Here is a 13,953-nt window from a genome sequence, read left to right on the forward strand (position 1 = left end):
GAGCATTGAAGAATTACAGTTGCAGCTTTGGAAAATACACTATTTTTAAGTGCAGTGAATATGTCAGAGTAACTGTTGCTTAAGGGTTAATTTTGCTGTGTTACAATTGCAGTGCATGTCGGTTTTACAGTTTAAAATTGTTCAGATTTTACTTCTGAAATGTCTTACACCTGCACCTCAGCTTGCATTCATAGAACTTGGTGTGAACATTCCTGTCCAGGTTGCAGCTGTGAAGCAGCTGGAAGAGAGCAAAACCAAGATAGAGGACCTCCTGGACTGGTTGTCCGATATTGACAATGACTCAGGAAGGGCAGGGACAGAACACAAACAGGTCATTGAACAGAACGGGACCCACTTGGATGAAGGCGATGGCAGGTTGGTGATTGGAGAAGAGGATGACGTCAACGGTAACTTGCAGGCAGCTGATGTGGATGAGCATGTTGGAAGTACCGAGGGGAATCTGAACCAGCAATACCAGAAGATCAAGGTGTGTTTGAACATGGTGATTGGTCACATTCTGTTTCCGGGAGAGCAGAAGATAGAAACAACTTGGCCCCTACCAGGTCTTATGATCACAGCAAAGAAAGTCCTTTTTCTCTTGGTTGTCATTATGTCAAATATAATTTATTATGAGAGTTCCATGCAAGTCAAAAAAATGAGAAATAAATCAGTACATGTGGCACTGTCTGTGTGACTGAAGCCATATTGTAAGCGCTAATAAGAAGTGTAGTAGTCATAGTGAACACAGCAGTAGCCGCGGGCTAGTCACTCTTGGATCTTTCTGTCTGATCTCACTTAGTTCTGCTAGATATACCTTGAGGTAATTTTCATTTTACAGAAAACTGTAACTGACAGAACTGAAGTCCTTTGCCCAGGCCGTACCTGGAGGGATGCTTGAGTTTAAACTCGGCTGCGGGCGTGATCGCCGTGCCGCACGTGCTTGTTCTTGTTCCCCAAGCAGTGTGTGCACTGCCCGGGCTCACACCCTTCCTGAGCTCAGTGCCTCCAGACAGTGTGGGCTCCTGCTGAGAAGAGACGTAGAAGCCCTTCAAAAAATTCCCTGCATAGTGGAAATTAGAACTATTATTAATGCTACTATAGTAGCAAAGGCAACTCTTGAAGAGTATTTTTAAAGTTTCATATAATTAATGATTTTTCCTCAGGGTTTCCCTTTGCATGACTGGACTTTAGGAACTTTTGCAGGTCTGTTTTCCTCCAACTCTTCCTCTTGGATCTTTGGGATAGGATGTTCTCTGTGAAGTTTTTATAGAAAATACAAATTAAGCCAGGAGAAGAGCAAGAGTATTTACTGCATTATGGTTTCAAGAGACTGTTATAGGACCTTAGTATAATTGACTCTAAAAGTGGAAAATCTGATGAATTCCTAAAGGAAGTTTACGAGTCAGTTACAGGAATGTCAAGAAAAGTTCGTAATCTGACAAAAGTGATGAAAAATACCTGTAAGTGGACTAAACATAAAGGTGTCGCATGGAACAGCTCTTGTTTCAGTCCACAGTGTGACATTTGCTCCCGATCTTTGGACCTGTAAGAGTAGGGGAATTGGCAGTGTGTAGATCTCACCTGTGGTGGACTGGACTGGTGGCCGGCAGCCTGGGGTCTCCAGCCCTCTGCAGTTGCACCCTGGCTGCGGCCCGGCCCTTCTCCAGCTATTGAAGGAAGAGGACTGATCAGATAGTTCATTACCTCTTCCAGCTCTAATTATGTGCAAAGCCCTTCTGGAGAGTAGCATATGAATATAATTCAGACTCCACAGATACAGTCTGGGGGGAAGATTTGTTTGTCATGGGGCGGACATCGTTCAGATAGAGAGGATACAACATGAGGAGTTTGCTCTCGGTTGCCTGATTGGGAGGAGACTTAGAGTGAGGTCATCTTATAGCAGTGCTTCTGAGTCCCTTGACCTTCCCAGCACAAAGCTTATTTTTACTCTGCTCTTTGGGCCAGCACTATTCCAGGTACTCAGCGTTCCCCAGTGAGCAAAATCAATTCCCTGTTCCATTGCTTGTGTGCAGAGTGCTGGGGTGAGGATGAGTGACATAGCAGACAAAGCAAAGCTGCATGTTACATTAGAAGGTCCAAAGTGCTGAGTAGAAAGGTTTAGGCTTTGGTAATGGTGGTTAAGTGTGGGCTTGGGGACCATTTTCAGTCTGTAAATAGGGTAGTCAAGTAGGGTTCACTGAAAAGAGATTTGTGCAGAGACTTAAAAGGAGGTAGGGGTTGTGCCGAGCAGACATCTGATCACAGAGCTGTCACTGGACAAAGAGAACAGGAGTGAAAGGTCCTGTGAGTCTCTCTAGCACGGCTGAGAGCAGCAGGGAGGCCGTAGAGGTGGGAAACGAGCCCTCCTAGTAATTAGGAGGTGTAATTAGGATGTGTGGCTCCATGAGAAATGTAGAAGCTCTGTCCGAACTTTCGCAGAAGCACCTAGAGATGGAGGAGTGGGAAGGGAGGGGAGGAGAGGAAAGGGGTAAGAAGAATGAAGTGTCCATGTGCCAGCCCCCACGGGAGTGCAGTCACTGTGTACTGCAAACGTGTGTTACAGTAACTTGAAGAAATAATCGTGCCGTATTTGTGTGGCATACTGGGAAAGGGTCCTTACGGCTGGAGGGAAAGGGGTGCCAACCACCTAAGGCCCCCTTGCTGCCCCGAACTGAGACAGTGCTCAGTTACTCTGCACAGCTGAACCTGTTTGCAGCTGGGAGCCTGAGCGCATCAAGTTGTGCAGGGTGTGTGCTTTGCCTGTGACCTCGTGTGCTCCTCAGAGCCAGATGTGGAGGGGCCAGTATCTCCGTGTTGACAAGCGGGAAACAGGTCCAGTGATACTAAGTAGCAACCCCAGACTTCTTTCCTGTAATATCTGTCCCCTTCACTTGCATTTTGCTTTTCCGGACATTTAATGGTTGAAATTTTTTCTAGTTTTAAAAGTACATAACTTTTTTCCCTATTTATTTCATGATCACTTCCTAACAAAAACATTGTACTTCTTGCTCAGTAATTAGGTAAAGGCACTAGCAGTGCTTTTTGTGTGGCTATAAGGAAGCAATGTGCAAACTATTAGATTGCAGATGTTTATTGTAGTACTAGCATGGAAATTTGTGATTATCTAAGTACTTGTAAGAGAAGGTTGGAAGTTTTCTTAAAATTAGAGATCCCCAAATGCAGCTCTTGCTGTTCTCAAGTTCAGCAGCGAGGAAGGCGCTGTTTAGCTTGAGAAGAGGGGAGAGTGGCAGCCGAAGCCCTGTAGGTGCCAGGTGCCCGGCGGTCCCGAGGCCGTGGGAAACTACTAGCTGCGTTAAAGCTGTGGTTGCTGTGTCTTCCCCCAGGCCCAGCACGAGAAGATCATCTCCCGGCACCAGGCAGTCATCGTAGCCACGCAGTCTGCCCAAGCCTTGCTTGAGAAGCAGGGCCACTATCTCTCTCCCGAGGAGAAGGAGAAACTGCAGAAGAACATGAAGGAGCTGAAAGCACAGTATGAAACCACGCTGGCCGCGTCAGAGAAGAAAATGAAGTTAACACACTCCCTGCAAGAGGAATTAGAAAAGTTTGATGCGGATTATGGCGAGTTTGAGCACTGGCTGCAGCAGTCAGAGCAAGAACTTGAGAACCTGGCGGCAGGGGTGGATGATCTCAGTGGCTTGCTGACCACGCTGAGCAGGCAGAAGAGCTTCTCCGAGGACGTTATTTCTCACAAAGGTGACTTGCGGTACATCACTATTTCTGGAAACAGGGTATTAGAAGCCGCCAAATCGTGCAGCAGGAGAGAGGGCAGCAAGGTTGACAAGGACGATGTGGACACTTCCGCAACCCACAGAGAAGTCCAGAGCAAGCTTGATCGTGCCACGGATCGGTTTAGGTCTCTGTACTCCAAGGTAATTTTACCATCTTTTTTCCAAGAGGAAAGTCAGTATGTGATTATAGTTTGCACTCTGTCCTTTTTTGTTTTTGATTTAGAAGCAGGAGACCTAAAAACCTATACATCTACTTTAATTTTGAAAAATGTGTTTAGAGATAGGAGCTTGAAGTTATTTGCTCTGAGATGATTCTAGGAAGCCTCAGCGTGACTCTGATTGCCAGCTTGACCACTGGATGGGAATTATGCCTGCACCAGTGCAGAGTGAAAGCTGGCGCAGCCTGTCTCCGTGGTGACTGAAGTTTCATGTCGAATAGTCCCTTCGCAGACACGACACTGTCCTACAGACTTACCTCATCAGTGTATTGCTTTCATTCTTAATGACTAACAGGTTTTCTGGTTCTTTTAAATCTCTAAACAAGTAAAAAAAAAAAAAAATTAGAAAAATGCCTGAGAATTCAAGCTCTGCATAGACTTACCAAGCTGCATAAATAATTTTAAAAACATCTTTAATTCTGACTTTATTTTAATGTAAACTGTTTGTCCTCTTCATGTTAATCAACCTTGTGCAAAACATGAAAATGATTTATTAGATACCTTGTAAATCTCTCCACCAACTGTATACACAGAGTATACATAAAACCCAGGGAATTTAATGTGAGATATCTTTGTCTTTCATTCTTGGTTAAGGCTCAGCCATTATAAATATTCTTTCAAGTTGATGTAAATCTAGAACTGTATCCTCACTTTTGTGGTTACTTTTTGACTCATATAAGGTAAAAACCTTAGCCCTACAACTCTGCTTGAAGTCTCTTTTTTAGCTACATAATTCACAGATCTTAGGGTAGTTTGACACATCAGAAAACTGGGTTTTAATCTCCATGGCCTCCTCTCTTTTGTTTTCAGTGTAATGTTCTTGGAAATAATCTTAAAGACCTAGTGGATAAATACCAACACTACAAGGACGCGTCCTGTGGACTTCTGTCTGCGCTGCAGTCTTCGGAGACCCTGGCCAACAAACACTTACTTGAACCTATTGCTGTGGACCCCCAGAATCTGCAGAGGCAGTTAGAAGAGACCAAGGTAAAAACAAAAAAGAAAAGGAGAGAGAAAAAAAGAGAAGTAGTCCTTCATTAATCTTGCTGAAAGACTTCAGTTTCCCATACTTTGTGACAGTTTTACCTAAGGAAGTGGCACAAAACATAGGCAGAACATTCTTCTCCCTCCCCAGGGAGCTATGACTTGACTTTGCCACAGTTTTGCTTGCTGTGTAGTTGGCTTGACATTACGGTTACACCTTACTGCCTGCATTTCACTACCCCTCCAGGTAAACAAAACCCAGTATTGTCAAGTCATTGAATTTTGTTTGAGTTTTTCCTCTTCCATTATAGTGAAGCTCTGTGAGAGCAGATATTTTTGTCTGTTTTATTCATTGCTGTGTTACTAGCACCTACGCTATTACCTGGCCCAAAGAGGTTACTCATTAAATATTTTTTCAAGAGTTGACAAGTGGAAGGGAGGACAAGATGTCACTGAAATGTAGGCTTGATATCATAGCTGCATGATTAGGAGAGTGGCAGTGATACCCATAGTGGTAGAGAAAGTCTCTATTCTATTTTTTATTTAAAATATATTTTAAAATTCTTACATAATAAGTGGTAGTTTTAACATATTCTATTCAAATTCATTCTGCATGTGATTTTGATTTTAAAAGTTTCATTTCTGTGTCTGTTCTGTTTTTTTTTTTAGCTTTTGTCACCACAGGTAGGAAATAAATACGATATTGTCAGTTAAAAAACTGCCTTTTAGAATTCAGTTGCCTAATAGTTATTGAGTAAAAAGTCATTATTGTGCCGTTAACAAGATAAGTAGGTACCTTACTGGGTGAGTGTAAAGTTAGGTGTGGTGTGAGTTCAGGGACATCTGGCTGGAAGAAAGTTGTCTGAGTCGGTGTCCTTGTTTCGAGGACAAAATACATGACCCCACAACTTAAGGAAGGAGAGGTCTATTTTGGCTCATGTTTCAGTCTGCATAGTTGGCTGGCTCCAGGGCAGGGTGGCATGGCAGTGGGGCCTGGCAGAAGAGAGCTGCTCACAGTGGGGTGGACAGGAAGCAGAGTCAGGGGAGGAGCCAGGAAGGACGATAGGCCTTTAAGGCCATGCCCACAGTGACCCACCTCATTAGACCAGATCCCTCCTCCTAAGTCATCTGTACTGCCCATAATCCAGTCACCTTCCAAGCGCCCACCTTGGGGGACATGCGACTCTGGGGTCAGGCAGCTAGATACAAATCATAACTGAAGCTCAGACATAAGTGAGTAAATGGGGCAGGTGACGGCCAAGTAGAGGAAAGGCTGGTCAAGGGGATGGAAGCAGTCTTGGTTACTTTTCTCCTTGTTGAGACAAAGCACCCAACACCTAAGGTTAGAGGAGGAGAGGTTGATTTTCTGTTCACAGTTTGTAGAGGTTTCAGTCCGTCATCGGCTGGCAGAAAGCAGCAAAGCAGTGAATGCAGTGAAATAGCAAAGAATAACAAGCAACACAGCAGCCCCCCTTCTGTCCTTTGTATCCAGTGCAGGCTTCCTGCCTTTAGGACTCACAGGTAGCACTCACACCCAGGGAGGGCCTTCCACACCCAGGGAGGTAGCACTCACACCCAAGGAGGGCCTTATCCACACCGAGAACTGTACCAGACCAATCAGTAGATTGACTTAGTAGTCACACACCCCTGATCCTAGCGTCACACACTCTAGTCCCAGCCACCTCCGCAAAGCCCCACTGCGCCCACAGGAGGCTTTGGGGGTTGTCTAGACACAGCCATAACAGAAGCAAAGGAGGACAGGAGGGAAGGGGAGTGAGGATGCTGAGGGAGGAGGATGCTGCGCCTTCCTGGGCTGAGAGCTCACCCCACCCTACAGGGAGGTATCCTGGCCCACTCAGCGCCCCCAGCTGATGTGGCGTCCCCCAAGGCTGCCTCTGCCTTTCAGTGTGCACTTTCTGGCTTGTTTGTTTTTATTTTCTTCTTTTCCACAAGCGTAAGAATAGATACGTTAAATTTTCACATGTTACTTGATTATGTGTTCAGGACAGTGTGGATGGTGAGGGCAGAGGAGATACTGTGTTAGCCCACATTTTTTGATAAATACCAAGAGTTTAACATAATTAAGTTAGTGTATATAACATATAACATTTAATTAAGTTAGTGTGTTTAGTATAGAAAAGTATAAAAAATAGAAATGATTATGTTTGGGTTAGATTGGTGTTAGGGAGTGGATTGTATCCTAGATAAAAGTAATATAATCCAAGCAAAAGAAAGAATAAGTAAGGAAACTGGAAGAGAATGCTGAGATCTTTAAATTGATGCAGCTATGAATTTTAGAACAGAGAACTTAGCGCCAAAGAAGTCTCCACTAGTCCATAGACAGCAGAAATACAAAAAGGAAAGATCTCAAATGAGAATGAATTGTAATTAAGGTACGGCTTAATTTTAAAAATTATGTGCAGTTGAAGTTATTTCTGCCATATGTATATATTTTTCTCACAGATGTTCTCTATGAAGTAAGGATAAATTTTTATAGATATTAGGCAGTCTCTGCTTTTTTTTACTAATATTTAAAATTATTTCTCTTTTAGTAATATAAACACTTAAGACTATTGCAAGAAAATCTCTTCTGTATTTAACCTACTAACTTCTACTTATATTCTGAGACACCCAATTAATTGTTTGAAACATTTCTGTCCACTAGCCTGTTGTTACTAGCATTATTATTTTTAAAAACAAAACTGTTGGCTGCATTATCAACAGTTTGATACTACTGGGCTAGAATGACCCTCAGAATCCTCTTCTGAGAAATTGCTGATAAGACAAGATTTCAGCCCCTTATAAAGGAGGTACGCAGACAGGACTTGGGAACCATGCCCCTGGTTTGGAACAGCAGGGGGCCAGATTGTGTTGCTGGTAGCCTTTGCAGCCCGTCGGTCTCTAGGCCAGTGTGAAGCTGGAAAAATGTTCTAAGCTGACCAAGCGCTCACAGCAGGGAAGAGACCAGAGTCATCAGCGTGTAGCATTCCGTATCATGGATGTTTCCTCAGTGCTTTAATTTAACTGAAATCTACTCAAAATGATAGGAGCGTGTATTTGATTTAATTTGCAGTTTTGTTCCAAAGTAGTACTGTAAACACCACTTCCATGAAATTATAACCCAACACATGTTAGGAATAAAAACTTTTAACTCTTGTCCATAGTTATGGAGAGCAAAGGCATAGGCTATTTTGAGGAAAAGAAGTAAAAAAGAGATAGTTCTTCTGTAATTATTGCTAAGTTTTAAGATAATAGGTAGGGCCATTTGATATTGGATGTTTTTATAGAACTATGATAACTCTTACATATATTTAATCATTCAGTATGTTCTGGGCCCATTTTTAAGTTTTGTGAAGACAAGATTTTGAAGCCCTGTCTTTCTGCTTTGAGAATTCACTTATAAAAAACAGCATGTATGGATACCCTTAACTTTATTTCATCTTCTAAATGAACATGCCGCATGGCCTGGACTTCAGTCTGCTTCTGAGTAAAGTTCACATCTATGGGATTTCTTCTACTTTCTTAACTAACCTTCTGGGAGGATTTCCCAAATAGATGCACTCTGATCTGGCTTCTTTGGCCTCTGGGAACAGATATGCAATCTGTACTCAGATATCAGATCCCATGTAAGGCATACTTTGGTGGGTCTTTCAACCCATATATACATGACCTGCCTAAGTGTCGCATGGTTCTTATATTATAAAAATTAGTTAAGGAAAATGCTACCATTAGTGAGAGGCATGTATTTTAAGAAGCATTAATTAATAATGCTGAAATAGAACGTGATCTTGTTAGGTTTTATGCTTGATATTTGCTTTTATTATTAATTTACTCATTTATTCTAGAAACTTCTAACAAGGCCTGCTATAAGGCAAGCTCAGGCCTAAGCATGGCTGTTGAAAGCTGAATGAGATAAATTCCCAGTTCTCAAGAAGGCTGTAGTTTGATATAAGAGACAGATAATTACATTAGTATTCGTGGGTATTTATAGGACCTTCTACGAGGAACATTTAACCCAAGTAGGTGAGGCAAGAACTAGGAAAAACTTCCTGGCTGAGTACTGCAGGGTGAACAGGAGCAAGGCTGATGAAGGGAGTGAGGGAAGTTGCATGAAAATGTTGGTAAGTGGAGATAGAAGGCACTAGGTCTCGCGTAAACAAACAGCCAAGCCATAGCTGGTTGGGCGTTTCTGGTGCAGGAAGTTGAGAAAGATCCACGTGAAGGGGTAGGTTTCATTCTCTTCACAGTGTTCTCAAATCTTAGCCTTTATTATGAGGGGAAGCTACTGGACAGTTTTAAATAGAGAAGTGATATATGGTCAGATATGCAGTGGATATGTGAAGGGCTTTTCTAGGGGAACCACTGGAGGCAGGAGCACATTTAGGAGTCTTTTCTCAATAATCCCCGTGGGTTATAGAGCAGAGTCTGTTTATACCTCACACGTAAAGTTTTCAGGACTTGATGCTGGGATTTGTATTCGGAAGATGGAGTCTGAGGAAGTTGCAGGCTGGGTACCTGGGTACTTAGCTAGGGGGTCAGCATTACTCTGGGTCCACTTGACTTCCTTTATAGCGTTTGTTCTGTCTCCCTCTCCCCATCGCATAAATACAAGTATCCCCTGGGAGTCTTTATAGCCTGTTTGACACTTCTGGGCTTTCTCCGTTAATGGTCCCAGCTCCCGCCTCTTTGTATCTAGTTCCCTTTGAGTTCAGAGTTCCTCCACTGCCAGTTTTGCTCTTTCATTCTGTGTAAGTCTCAAGAGCACTTTGAGATCATGAACTCCAAAATAGGTTCTCCTTTTCTCCTAAACTTGCTCTCATTTGTGTGTACACATTCTGCATGTTACCTGGGCAGGGTGGAAAACTTGCGGCTGTTCCTCTTGTCTTCTCCCCTCACCCTGATTCCCACCCTTTGGAGCCCTGCTGACCAGCAGAGAATCCATGATGATGAAAATGTCCTGTCTGCTTTCTCTGTGTGGTAGTCACCAGTCATCAGAAGCTGCTTAGCACTTGAAGTGTGGCTGGTGCAACTGAGAAATTTTTAATTTTATTGCATTTCAATCTAAAAGTCACATGGATTTATTTAGTGGCTACTGTATTGGGCAGCACAGCTTTAGGTACATGACCTTCCTCGTGGGACTTTCTAGTTCTGGAACTAACTCCACTGTCTCAGTCAGGCAGCCTGGGGAGAGTCCTCAGGAGCCCTCCTTGCATTGTCACTGCTGAGGTTGCTCCTAGCTGGTATCTCTTCCTCCTTTCTTTCCCCTGAAATCTCCCCGTGCATTGTCACAGATGCAGCTTTCCTGTAGGTCAGTTCTTAGCATATGCTCACTGCATACTCCAGTCTTTAATAGTTCCCCACTGCTCCCAGATAAAATGTAAACTGCTCAGCCTGACTTTTTAGGCCTTTCTACCTCTGTATTTATTCACCATATATATCCTTAAGCTGGGTGTAGGACTCTTCTTCTCCTGAGATATTTCTGTCCTGTCTCTGTGCCTTTGCATGTTCTCCTTCTCCATTTCTGCTGGTGCAGATCCACACTTTGCAGGACCTGCTCAGTGGCACCACCATCGTGGTAGCCTTCATTTCCCTACCTGGTTATCCTTCCTCTCCACATCCAGGATGCTTGTACTTACTCACCTTTGACACTTAACACTTTCTACCATAGGCCATCAGACTCCTGTCTGTTTCATTTTTGTATTTTTACAGAACATAGCAAGGCATTTGAAAATCTGTTAGATGTGTAGTAACTTGTATTGAATTCATAGAAGTAAGTATGGCTTAGTATGAAATCAGGATCTGTTGACACAGAAGTCCCTAATTATGTCTTCACCTGGAGTCAGAAATGTTCCACAAAGTTTTCTGTGTTTGGTTTGGTTCTGGTGATAGTGTGGGTGCTGTGCAGAGTGTATAAGTCGTGAACTTAGGCAAAATGAGGAGGGCTATAAAGTCAAGGAACAGGAAAATTAATATGAACCGGTACTCAGTGGTTTATTTCAAAACTGAGTTTTCGTTGTCCAGACTGGCTGATGCTTTTCAGGCAAATGCTGCGTTATAATGGCCTTATTCTGAGAACTGCAGAGAAAGTCCATATGATGAAAGTTTCTGTAATGGAAAATTGACTTTGTTTTATTTGTTTGTTTTATTATAAGTCACTTTTTTCTGTATTAGAATCTATTATTTAGTCCTCTTAAGTATAATTGAAAAACATTTAATCCCATAGGCTCTGCAAGGACAGATATCGAGCCAGCAGGTTGCTGTTGAGAAGCTGAAAAAAACAGCAGAAGTACTTTTAGATGCCAGGGGGTCCTTACTTCCTGCCAAGGATGATATCCAGAAAACACTGGGTAAGAGATTTAGTATTTTTGTGTACTGCCTCACATGTAAATTCTCAACAGTCTAAGAGATACATAGAAAATTGCACAGTTAGATACTATTTGTGACCTTTCTCTGTGAAATAGTAATGCTGTCTGTGGGAGTTACTGTGTATTTGTGTGCATGCATATGGGAAATAGTAATTCTCATAGCAGATGACTACTGCTTTCCCTCAGACAGAGAATGAATTAGAATCTGAGTAGAAATTATATGAACAGGATTCAAACTTTGGTTCACTGCTCTAAAGCTGCTCTATAGCAGGGAAATCCTTGTATCATCCTTGCAGTCTTCCAGACTCTTTTGAGCATGTGCCCCTATCAGTAACTTCAGCTTGCTCCGTATGTGCACATGCATCTAGGAACTGTATGTACATATTTCCATATTATCATAACATGTGCCTTGATTGTATTTCTGTTACCTGAGGAGACTGACATTTTTCCTATTTAATTGTACATAGTTTCATTTTGAGTTGTTTAAATTTCGTGTTACATTAAGACCTGAAAGCTGCTTTCTGGCCTCATTTTCTTTCTGAATTATAAGGAAAGCAGCAACTTTAAAAAATAACTTTCTTAGAGTGGATTTTGTTTTGTACTTTATCTAAAATAATTTTAGTCACTAAAGTCAAGACTTTATTTCAGTAACAGTATTTTTCACCAGTAAGTACAGAGTAAACTCAGTTCAAGCTTCTATAACAAAGATACCATGGACTGGACAGCTAAAACAGCAGACATCGGTTTCTCATGCCTCTGGAGGCTGGCAGTTCAATGCCAGGGCACCGGTGCAGTCAGCTTTCTGGCAGGAGCCTTGCCCCTGTTGTACAGATGCCCACTTCCATGCTGTACTGTCACGTGGTAGAGAACAGTGGAGAGAGCGCCTCTCCCTGGAGTCCTTCTTGTAAAGCCCACTTAATCCCACTCATGAGGGGCCCACCCTCGCAACCTGGTCACCTCCCCGGGGAGAAGGGGAAAGTGGAAGTGCGTTTCCTATTCTCACATCCCACTGACCACCACACAGAAGACTTGTGTGACCATGTCATACCCCAGGTGACCTCCCGCAGACACCAGCCGGGTGTCCTAACTTAGTTCACTTCTGACACTGTCTACCAGAGATAGTATCAGATCCCATAGTGCCCCAAGTGCTCCAACTGCTCCCCACTTCAGATGCCAGTCACAAGTTCTAGATTGAGACCTGTGCGGAGGCCTACACAGCTATAGACCCAGGTCCCTATCACCTACTCCGCAGATTCAGAGGAAGGCTATACTCACACTCACCTGTTTAGCACAAGGGTGTTGTAGAGAATACAGATGAGCAGCCAAATGGGAGAGATGCGAGGGTGAGTGAGGAAGAGGGACCCATGTTTCTGCATCTTCTTTGGGTCTGCACCCTCCAAGAAGCTCTATGAGGAAGGCCACCAGGGACCTCCTGGCACCCATCCTTGCAGGATTCTGTTGGGTTTCACCCAATGAGCATGCCTGGCTAGGTCCTCAGCTAAACTTCATGGCCTCTGCTCCCTGGACAGAAGTCAATGAGTGGGACTGAAAGTTCCAGTCTTCTAATCCCATCATCAGTTGCCCTTGCAACCAGCCCCCATCCCGAGGCCATCCAGAAACCTGCCAGAGTCACCTCTTTAGAATGAAAAACAGTCCTGTCACCCAGGAAACTGCAAGAGACTCAGGAGCTCTGCATCAGGAACTTGGGGTTAATTAAGGACCCAATATCAGAAGAAAACAGTCTTCTGGTGCTTTTGATTGCTCTGGAAATTACAAGAGAATTTTAAAGCTGTACCTCGGGAACCATGGCCAGACAGTGTATATATGTATTTCTTATTACATCACCATATGACAGCATCACACCTTCCAAAGGCCACTCCAGGTAGGATCACTTTAGCGGGGAGGTGTCCACATGTGCATCTCGAGACAGCATGGACTGCTGTCCACGGCAAACAGGAATGCTCACAGTGTGTCACTTTGTGAGTCTCGCTGCCTCTGCTCAGAGAATCGGGGATCACAGCTGAGCAGGTCACTGGTGTCACTCTTCTTGTTGATGCCCAGCCACAGCCCGGTTAGGAGCAGCTCACACCAGCTCACCTGACAATCGCAGGCTGCAAGTTAGGGCTCTGGAGTCTTTCAGTTAGGACTTGAACCTCTGCTTGTCACATCTTGACACACTGAAGGCCTTGCTACTCCCCACTTGGCATTCACCCTTTGCATGGATGCCGGGAGAGTGCGGGCCCCAGTTGTGTTTTAGCGAGGGCTATGATGCTTTCTCTTGATCACGTTAACTTACCCTCCTCAGTCTAAAAATTTATGATGTCATGCTAGGACTTTCTCATGATGTCATGCTAGGACAATAAAAAATACTGTTTTGTTATTTGGGTTATATTCCACAGCCAAGCACAGTATGTAAGATATTTCATTTATAGTTTTGGATCACAACTTTATATCAGGCTAAAGTATTCACAAAGAATTCAGGTGCTTGGACAGTAAGTTGTGAATAAAATCACAGTTAAAAGCAGATTGTTTTCCAAAGAGGGTTGGGGGGAGGAGCATTAAAAACATTGCCCTTTAAACTTGTTGAAAGGATTTTTTATCATCTTAATAATTAGAATTGAAAGTAAAGTTTATCTT

At 43.3% G+C, this 13,953-nt stretch overlaps 1 protein-coding gene across 7 annotated transcripts in view; it reads left to right on the forward strand.

The window, feature by feature from the left end:
* Window positions 1-13,953, forward strand: part of Dst (dystonin) — a 434,906-nt gene that overhangs the window by 300,572 nt on the left and 120,381 nt on the right. For all 7 annotated transcript variants that reach the window (XM_013505819.1, XM_005406890.2, XM_013505822.1 and 4 more), the window contains 4 exons: window positions 221-487; window positions 3,345-3,890; window positions 4,778-4,954; window positions 11,175-11,298. In XM_013505819.1, coding sequence (XP_013361273.1) covers window positions 221-487; window positions 3,345-3,890; window positions 4,778-4,954; window positions 11,175-11,298 — 1,114 coding nt within the window. The remainder of the gene's footprint in view (window positions 1-220; window positions 488-3,344; window positions 3,891-4,777; window positions 4,955-11,174; window positions 11,299-13,953) is intronic.

Source organism: Chinchilla lanigera, unplaced genomic scaffold, assembly GCF_000276665.1.
Source record: "Chinchilla lanigera isolate Chin_1 unplaced genomic scaffold, ChiLan1.0 scaffold00101, whole genome shotgun sequence".
Taxonomy (NCBI): Eukaryota; Metazoa; Chordata; class Mammalia; order Rodentia; family Chinchillidae; genus Chinchilla; species Chinchilla lanigera.